The 10516-nt window shown below is 43.2% G+C and overlaps 1 protein-coding gene across 2 annotated transcripts in view; it reads left to right on the top strand.

The window, feature by feature from the left end:
• Positions 1–5164, top strand: part of NBEA (neurobeachin) — a 743995-nt gene extending 738831 nt beyond the window's left edge. For both annotated transcript variants that reach the window (XM_023208811.1, XM_023208812.1), the window contains exons 57-58: positions 792–943; positions 3319–5164. In XM_023208811.1, coding sequence (XP_023064579.1) covers positions 792–943; positions 3319–3409 — 243 coding nt within the window. In that variant the 3' untranslated portion in view covers positions 3410–5164. The remainder of the gene's footprint in view (positions 1–791; positions 944–3318) is intronic.
• Positions 5165–10516: the final 5352 nt, after the last annotated feature.

Raw genomic sequence — 10516 nt, 5'->3', positions numbered from 1 at the left:
CACCTGGGCTGGAGTGCAGTGGCCGGATCTCAGCTCACTGCAAGCTCTGCCTCCCAGGTTTACGCCATTCTCCTGCCTCAGCCTCCCGAGTAGCTGGGACTACAGGCACCAGCCACCTTGCCCGGCTAGCTTTTTGTATTTTTTAGTAGAGACGGGGGTTTCACCGTGTTAGCCAGGATGGTCTCGAACTCCTGACCTCGTGATCCGCCCGTTTCGGCCTCCCAATAGTGCTGGGATTACAGGCTTGAGCCACCGCGTCCAGCCTTAAGAGGGTTTTTAAAGCTCCTTTTATAATTGTTTCAGCGCTGCACCTTCACATTAAAAGTGAGTTTATTTTCAAAGATTTCTATCTTTAGAACCCTAAACAAAAATTATATATACCCATTTACCCTTCATTCACAAACAAATTATAATTGCCGGGTTGTCATTATTAAACCCTGTTTTGAAATATGCTTCTTCCATTTGTTCTAAAATTCTCTACAGTATTAATATTCAGGATTTAGCTAAACATGTTACTTAATGCTCAAGTTCTTCCTGGATTAAATTGGTAATATTCTCTTGGGAATTTAATCTTGATTTTAATAAGATCTTTTGTATACGTAAGAACCTCTATGAATTCCACATTGGGAATTCTGTGGATTGAACTTGAAAAAAGTTGGACAAAGAACTAACAGTGGTCAATAATGACAAAGGGAACTGTGCTGAGTACTTCTCAGAAGTGAGAGTTGGCTATTTAGGAAAAACTGAGAGATGGTTGTTGTGTTTTTTATTTTGTTTTACCTTTTCTGAAGGCCATTCTCCTGAGCAGTGATGGCCAGAACCTGGTCACCGGAGGGGACAATGGGGTAGTAGAGGTCTGGCAGGCCTGTGACTTCAAGCAACTGTACATTTACCCTGGATGTGATGCCGGCATTAGAGCAATGGACTTGTCCCATGACCAGAGGTGAGCTGCGTCAAGGACAAGTGTCATCACTGAGAACTGTCATTGAAGGCTCTCTTCATTCTACCAAGGGTGAATTGTGCTGTGAGTGCAATTCCAGCGTGCAGATGAAAGGAAAACTGGCAAAGAAAAGGGGAAAATGAGGGGAAGAGTAAGGATTCTAGTGAGAAGGAAACAGAGGAAGAGAATAAGAAGGAAAAAAAGAAATGGATCTGATGAAGAACAGGTGCCTCCAGACACGTTTTAAGGACCCGAGACATAGAACTTACTCCCCCCCAAGTTCCCTGTTCTCAGATCCTTGCCTAGTCTCAGACAGGCCACCCTGGCTTATATGATGTGAGGGAAACACATATTTTTCAGCAGAGGTGGGATTCAGTGTGAGACCTACTTCTAGCTAATGAGTTTCCAGCAAAGTCCATTGTGTGGGGTGGGCTGTAGCCAGCCTCCCTTTCAACAGCATGTGGCACTCATGCAATACCCAGAACAGTCTTTACCCCCATGTTCTTATTTACCTGTTTCTCATTTACGTTATTTCGTTTTATTGTATATATTTCTCTAAAACACTTTAATCCTTTAATCCAACTCTTTCTTGGAAAGACTTGATATGAACGTTAACCAATTAATGATTTTTCCATTGTTCTTCAATTTGCAATAAGATTTTCTTATTTCCTAAAATTTACCTTTGGGTTTCTTATAAAGTGAAAATAATATTAGAAATATAAAGTCTAAAGTTCCTAAGCCTTTAAAATAAACTGCAACCCTATAATCTCAAGATGGCATGTGATTTCTACTTTTTGCTATTTAACAGAAATAAGAAAAGCTTGTTGATTGACGTTTTTCCCAACTACTTGTAATATTCCTCTTAACAGTATTGGTTTTAAAATATTTTAAATATTAAGACATATAATAAAGTTAACAAAGCATCTTAATGACATAATAAAATGGTACTGAAGTCATCAGGAAAAACACTGTAAGCTAATTTAGTCTGGGAAAGGATGTTTGGTCTGCAGCCCAGGCTGTTTCTAAAGGTTTAAGGTTATTATTGGAGTATTCCAAAGTGCGGCAGCCCATACTTACGAATAAATGGGAACGGTTGATTGTGTTATTATTTGTATATATGTGTGTTTCCTGAGTGTTTGAAATGATTTTTGTTTGTAAGTAGTTTCAGTATTTCCCTGATATTCTTACTCATTCAAGTATTCACTTGGCTGCCATCACCATAGGTTGAGTGCAATGCAAAGTAGTAAGGATCCACAGTAAGAAATTGACCCCAGAGAGCTCAGATCCTCATAATCATTGAATATGAGGGCACCAGGAACAGACTAACAAGAAGGAAGGGATGAACTCTTGAGGGCTGGGGAGGACAGGAAGGACCTCAGAAGATGCTCATCCATTCACTAGGCATGAACGAAGAGGGTGGAGGGAAGAGCATATTCAGAGTCGCAGTAGTATTAGGGGGTCTCCAAATGGAGGGGGGAAGATACTAAGTTTCTGTTTCTATTTTAATCTCATCCTTGGTTTTGATTATTTTGTCATTTTATAATGAATAGTGCATGCATATCAATTATAAACTGGTAAACATGCATTGGGGATATTACTCAAAAGATATTTATTGGGTAAGGTGTCTAATTCAAAGTGAAGCAACACTTTATGTAGACAGAAATCCTGGAACCTGAGTTCAGTCAGTGGCAGTGGGACTGGGGAGGAACATCCCCGAAAAAGAAGCCTCAGAGCTCAACAGCTGATCAGTTAGGAGGAAGAAGGAGAGGCGACAAGGTGACTTAACCAGCAAAAGACCAGCAGGGTCAGAAGGTACCAGTGATTCATGGTAGACATGTTGGATCTGAGGGTTTTGTGACACAGCCTGGCAGTGACCTCCACTTGACAATGGGAAATCCGCATCTGGGGCTTCAGAAAGAGACGTCATTGCCTTTATGTCCAGGGAGAGTGTGGACCAAGAGGGCAGGAGCTGGAGTGATTCAAGGGGGCAAAGAAGAGAAAGGTCAGAGAGATAGGAAGAAATGCCACATATCCTCAGAGAGGCCAAAAGACGCCCAAAACAAGGCAGCGGACAGGCACGTGTGTGACTGCTGAGAGAAATGGGGCAGCCAGCAGAGGCTGGAAATGTGGCCCCTCATGCTCTGCAGCAGGGCTGGCTGTCCAGGCGTCTGCAGGCTAACTGTGCTCCTCTCAGCAGAACCAAGAAGAAATTTCAGTCCTACTTCCATGAATACAAAAATAAGACTTGGCAAACTTTGAGATCATGACAGTGTCTAGTGTAAAATGCCAAACTTTGAGATCACAATACTGTCTAGTGTAAAATAGCAACCACAGTAATGATTTTATATCACTCTTAACTGCTGTTTCTGCTTTTCCAGGACTCTGATCACTGGCATGGCTTCTGGTAGCATTGTAGCTTTTAATATAGATTTTAATCGGTGGCATTATGAGCATCAGAACAGATACTGAAGATAAAGAACCAAAAGCCAAGTTAAAGCTGAGAGCACAAGTGCTGCATGGAAAGGCAATATCTCTGGTGGGAAAAACTCGTCCGCATCGACCTCCGTTTGTGCATTCCATCACACCCAGCAATAGCTGTACATTGTAGTCAGCAACATTTTACTTTGTGTGTTTTTTCACGACTGAACACCAGCTGCTATCAAGCAAGCTTATATCATGTAAATTATATGAATTAGGAGATGTTTTGGTAATTATTTCATATATTGTTGTTTATTGAGAAAAGGTTGTAGGACGTGTCACAAGAGACTTTTGACAATTCTGAGGAACCTTGTGTCCAGTTGTTACAAAGTTTAAGCTTTGAACCTAACCTGCATCCCATTTCCAGCCTCTTTTCAAGCTGAGAAAAAAAAAAAAAAAAAAAAAAACACACGTTTGATACTTTGTACATCAGATGCATCTTATTTAAAAGGAATACTTTTGTAAAAGTAAAACCTTGTATAAAGAACAAAATGTTTCTTAATTTTATTGTGGAGTTACAACTTGCATGTTCCTTACTCCTGATGGCTTGATGGAACAGGTGCATTCACACTATGAAACAGAAAGATCTGTCCAAGGACACAGCTTGTATGAAAGGATTGAATTTGGGCTCCATCAGTAATTTTTGACATTTTCACCAAAATATAGTTTGCACTTTTTAATCTAAATTTATCCCTTCTGAGTGAAATTTGCTCATAAAGCATTTGGATACTAAGCCATTATTTGCCATTTTGGGTACTTTATACAAAGAAAATTCAGCCCTACCCTGCATAATTTGAAGACACAGCAGAAAGGGGGCTTAGGGATGAGGTCCTGGTTTTTCTTATATAAATAGGAGTTATGAGCGTTAGTTCTGTAGTAATAACTTCCCAGCACCTGCACATCTCTTCCAGAGTCATCCCACTGGCTTGGTGTGTATACATCAGGGGAGGATAATCTGATGCTAACTCTTTTTTTTTTCTCTTTGGTTCTTGAATAGCTTAGTTTCTTTAATAACAAGTCAGACTTTATTACAACAATAAACTGAAGTTATTCTTTTAGGTTCTCGTGAAATTCTCACCGAAAGCCACATTCTTAGCCTAAGGCACTTCATCTTTTATGATATAAAATGATGGCTATCAAATGATTTTCCATACATTGTACTGATCAAGTTATACACCCAGGGGTATATACACTTTCTTCATGTTTCTTCTTTGTATATTTGGTGACTGTATCGTCATAGATGTACATATTGTGTCGGTAGGGCTATGAGGCATGTTACAGGAATGTAATTTTCTCAGAATTTACACTCACTTGCAGTCATTTATTTAAAAAGATAAAACAAGATAATGGGTTCTTTGTATTGGCACTTTGCACCAGAAACATATCATTATTTATTGATGTGATTACTTATTTGTTATCCACCTTGTACTAGTGAGTTTTAGCACTGAATTCCTTCTTCATTGTTGTTTGTATTTATGAAATTCTGAAATTATGGGGAATCAGCATAGTGATTAAGTTATTCATCACCAGGCTGTAAAGCAATATCTTGAGTTTGTAGCTTAGAATCGGGAGGACACTGAACATCTGGAAGACAAGTCCATTTCATCTTGAGATCATGGTGAAATATTTTGGATATATAAATTCCTTAAGCTATTGTAACCATGTTTTATTGCAAAGATGTAAAATATGCCAGATGTGTGTGAGTTGGAAATCAAAAAAAGAAAAATAAAATATGCAAAGAATTCATGGATTGTTTCAGATTTCATCGGACACGTCACTAGCATGCTTTCATTGTGTTGTCACACAGGCTTCAGAAGTCATCATCATCTGAGGTAGAGCCTACAGCATCTAAAAACATGAAATCGAGTCCTAATGAGGTTCTGCAATTTGCTGAAACGCGAGCTGCTCTGCCGGGCCATCTGGCAGGGATTTGGGGCAACAGTGACCATGGGGAAGCAGCCCTCATTGTCCATTCCACATAATCCACTTTGGAGATTGTCTTTATTTTATTTAAAAGGAACTAAGTAGTGAAGGTTATAATGGCACCTTTTTTGAATGTTATCACATAATGCCTTTTTCATTTGAAACCACACCTTCTAGAACTCATCAGCCACCAGGCATGGCACAGGCAGGGACTGAGGACCTGGAGAGGCTGAGCAGCTGCTGGCAAGGGCAGCCACGAGTGGGCTAAGGGGGTTTCAGTCACAATAGATTGGCATGTGTGGTTGGGCCAGCGGCCCAGACAGGCCCCGAGAATGACAGAACTGCAGGCCGTGCTTCCATCCGCATTCCCAGGACCCAGGGGCAGACCCAACAGTAGCCTAAGGAAGGTTTGCTGCTCTTACTGTCCATCCTATCCCCACACCAGAAATCTATCAGTCATCTGCCCGCCTGGCTCCCTCACCCAGCCCTACTACCAGGCACTCCAGCCAACTGACTGATCACTACCTCAAGTGTCTTTTGAAACTGCCCCTGCCCTTTCCAGCACTGTCATCGGGACTGTCCAAAAACCTCCTGACCTCTGACCTGTACCCTCCCATCCATGCTCTGCCCTGCTGCGGAGGCACCCATCCAGTCATCTCCCTCCCCGCCACCCTGCGCCCCCTGGTGCCTCCCAGCACTTCGAAAAACCAACACCAATGGCTTAAAATGGTATTCTTAAACTCTGGTGGGTTGAAAATCACCGGGGAGCTTATTTTTAAAAGCAGGCTCTAGAGTCTCACCGCCTCCCCTCCCATCCCAGGCACTTCTTGGGCACATTTTCAACAACACTGATTTGAGGGATAAATTCTAAACACAGTAAAGCGCAGAAGTCCTTCAGGAAACACCCGCAGCAGCTAGCACCCCTGGTAAACCCACCTTTTTGCAAGTCCCTGATAACTCTCTTGCACCTGAGTCCCTAAGGTTCCTCCTGCCTGGGGGCCCCTCTCTGCTTGCGCCACTTGCCTGCTTCCTTGTTGCAGATTGACCTAAACCAATTTGGTCATGCACAGTCTTTTTTGGCAGGTAAAGTTAGCCCCCAAAACACCACATCTTCACTACTGCATGATGAAAACAACTTTTAGAAACAGTTTCTGCTATGTGTGGGGATATTTTTTTTTTTTTTTTTTGAGATGGAGTCTTGCTCTGCCGCCCAGGCTGGAGTGCAGTGGCCGGATCTCAGCTCACTGCAAGCTCCGCCTCCCGGGTTGACGCCATTCTCCTGCCTCAGCCTCCCGAGTAGCTGGGACTACAGGCGCCTGCCACCTCGCCCGGCTAGTTTTTTGTATTTTTAGTAGAGACGGGGTTTCACCGTCTTAGCCAGGATGGTCTTGATCTCCTGACCTTGTGATCCGCCCATCTCGGCCTCCCAAAGTGCTGGGATTACAGGCTTACGCCACTGCGCCCGGCCTTTTTTTTTTTTTTTTAATTGAGACAGAGTATCACTCTGTTCCCCAGGCTGGAGTGCAGTGGTGGAATTTGGCTCACTGAAACCTGCCATGCCTGGGTTCAAGCAACTCTCCTAGCTCAGCCTCCCAAGCAGCTGGGATTAGAGGCACACACCACCATGCCTAGCTAGTTTTTTTATTCTTAGTAGAGATGGGGTTTTGTCATGTTGGCCAGGCTGGTCTTGAACTTCTGACCTCAAGTGATCTGCCCACCTCAGCCTCCCAAAGTGCTGTGATTATAGGCATGAGCCACTGCGCCTGGCTGGGATACTTTTAAATGAAACACATTTTAGCAAGCAGGCAAGAGTGCCTGCAATTCTTCTCTGAGTTTGGTGAAGTCCAGAGCTTGGCTTTTTTACGTGATCTCAAAACCTTTTTACATTTCAAAAGGTACACTTAAAGCAGATGCACAAATATTCTAGAAGTAGCATCCCATGAGCCTTGTAATGCCATCAGCAGTCTAAATCTTCCAACCCAATCATCAAGCTATCAAGCCCTGGGCACCACCCTAAGAGTATTTGCTAAAGGCCTCAGTAGATTGTTAAACCCTGGTTATGGAGAGGTAGGAAAGTTCAAATACTTTAGCCAGCGATACTGAATTTATATGTATATTTAGCATCATTAATTCCATCAACAAAAGAACATTTCTATCATCCATTAAGCTAACTTAGATGCCAATAATTTCCCCTGCTGAAAAGACATTTCTAGTATTTACTATCCTAACTCATAAAGCTTCCAGTTTCTTTAGGATTAGAAAGCTGCAGTATTGGAATGACACTTTTCTGAAATGTGTATTTCTGATTAGGGCAACTGACTATCCCTAGGATGCAGTATCAATTAACACACCACATGTCTATATTGGATATTTTAAAGTAAATTACAACATGGTAACATTCCTACTTACACTTACAGGCTCCCTGCTCTGGGAAGTTGTCCCTGACCACTACCGTAGCCTCCTCACCCTTGGTGGGCCTGACAGTGCTGAGCAGTGCACTATTGTAACTCACGTCTTTCCTCCATGTGGCTATGAGCTTCGTGGGCAACACGAAGCTTAAATCCTTAAGGCAGTGTTGGATTCAGAGTAGATTCTCAACAAATGTGATTTGCGGAATGTATAGATAAGCAGACAGATACCACATCCCTAAGCAAAATGACACAGTTGGCTGGGATGGTGCAGAGCCCCCAAATTTCCCTCTTCTCATTGCCCCAGGGCCCACAGCTTCATGTCACCCTTTCCCAGCCTGCATGACAGTGCCTGCCAGGGAACCTCCTGCTCCAAGTACCACCTCAGTCATGGGCCTATTCCATCAAGGTTCAGAGAATCAATTTCCAATAAGCATCAAAAGAGGGAATATTTTAAAATTTTAATTACTGCTCTTGACCCACATTCATCCAGTGGGAAGAAAACAGAGCTGACAGATGATCTGGGGTAAGAGCTTCTGCTGTTGCAGCCCATTCAAACTGCCTAAGAACAAAATCCAGTAACTGGGCTCTTAACTCTGAGAATAACTTTTTGGTGCCCTCATCAGTTAAAATGGGCACAATAGCTACATTAAGCATTGTTTCGAGTATCAAAATACATAGCAAATGCCAAGCACCTATTAAAGCACCTGGCCCCCAGCATAATTCAGCAGATGGTCATTGCCTCCCACCGTCTGGTGATCATGGATTAGCCTCATCTGCTCAGCATCCCTTTCCCTATTTACCTGCCATGGATCTTCCTGTGGGAAACTTCTCCTCCTCTTTTCATCATGTGATTTAGGAGGACTGCCAGTTGTACCACCAGATCCCTGGAACTTCCTGGACTCAGGCCTGGCCAACCATGTTACCTTCATTTCTGGGACCTCAATGATTGGTCAGGGTTGTATATGACCTGAGTTGTTGGGCCAGTAAGAACCCTTTTGAAAATTTTTCTATTTTGAAGTCAGAGAGAAAAGCCTTTTTCTTCCAGAGTCACTAACCTATCAATAAGAAATTGGGGACTACTAGCAACCCTATTCTCCATCGTAGAGAAGACCTGTTTGCAATAGGTAAGAATAAAGCCATGAGAAATAGAAAAAGAGCATGTGCACTTGTTTGCCAGCCACAAGCTTCTGGGAACCTAAATTGCCCTCATATTTACAGATGTCCCAATTCTGGATGTTTGCTTTAGTCAATGACCAATAAACACTATTCTCTCCCCCTTACATTGATAAAAGCTGTATTTAATTAATTTATTTTGTAGTACTTGAGATCAAATCAAATAACCCTTAAGTCATACAGCTCCCTGCTCCAGCTCTCCACCCTTGCTTAGAAAAATGTAACATATTCCAAATTTGTTAGGAAACTAAGCATATTCCTAGCCTATGTATGACTCCATAATCCTACATTTAGATATAGTTCCAAAAGAAATGCTTTTTCCATCCATCAACACACATGGAAAAGAATGCTCTTGTCAACTTTGTTCCTAATAATCAAATATACCTGTTGAGTTTTTAAAGAATCCAGACACTGATATATGCTGTTAGGAATCAGAATGGTGGTTACTTCTGGCCAGAGGTAGTGACTGGTAAGGGCCATGAGGGGATTTGGGGGTACTGGAATGTTATTCTAGAGTGTTGGACTCTATGTCAGAGCGAGGGGTATTACAAAGATGGGTCCACTCTGGGAACAATCGTTGAGCTGTGTAATGATGATTTCACACTTTTCTGTGTCTATGTTACACTTCAATAAAAAGGAGTTCACTTTAAAAAATTTTTTTAGAGATCAGATCGGGGCGGAGCAAGATGGCCAAATAGGAACAGCTCCAGACTCCAACTCCCAGCGCGAACGACACAGAAGACTGGTGATTTCTGCATTTTCACTGAGGTACTGGGGTCATCTCATTACTAGGGAGTGCCGGACAATCAGTGCTGGTCAGCTGCTGCAGCCTGACCAGCCAGAGCTGAAGCAGGGCGAGGCATCGCCTCACCTGGGAAGCACAAGGGGGAAGGGAATCCCTTTTCCTAGCCAGGGGAACTAAGATACACAACACCTGGAAAATCAGGTAACTCCAACCCCAATACTGCACTTTAAGCAAACAGGCACACCAGGAGATTATATCCCACATCTGGCCGGGAAGGTGCCACGGCCAGGGAGCCTCCCTCATTGCTAGCACAGCAGTCTGCAATCTAACTGCAAGGCAGCAGCCAGGTTGGGGGAGGGGCGCCCACCATTGCTGAGGCTTAAGTAGGTAAACAGAGCCGCTGGGAAGCTCCAACTGGGTGGAGCTCACAGCAGCTCAAGGAAACCTGCCTGTCTCTGTAGACTCCACCTCTGGGGACAGGGCACAGCTAAACAACAACAACAAAAAAAGCAGCAGAAACCTCTGCAGACGCAAACAAGTCTGACAGCTTTGAAGAGAGCAGTGGATCTCCCCACACGGAGGCTGAGATCTGACAAGGGACAGACTGCCTGCTCAAGTGGGTCCCTGACCCCTGAGTAGCCTAACTGGGAGACATGCCCCACTAGGGGCAGTCTGACACCCCACACCTCACAGGGTGGAGTACATGCCTGAGAGGAAGCTTCCAAAGTAAGAATCAGACAGGTACACTTGCTGTTCAGCAATATTCTATCTTCTGCAACCTCTGCTGCTGATACCCAGGCAAACAGGGTCTGGAGTGGACCTCAAGCAATCTCCAACAGACCTGCA

This window comes from Piliocolobus tephrosceles, chromosome X, assembly GCF_002776525.5.
Source record: "Piliocolobus tephrosceles isolate RC106 chromosome X, ASM277652v3, whole genome shotgun sequence".
NCBI lineage: Eukaryota > Metazoa > Chordata > Mammalia > Primates > Cercopithecidae > Piliocolobus > Piliocolobus tephrosceles.
Note: the sequence above shows the minus strand (reverse complement) of the source record. Positions and strands in the feature narration are given on the sequence as shown.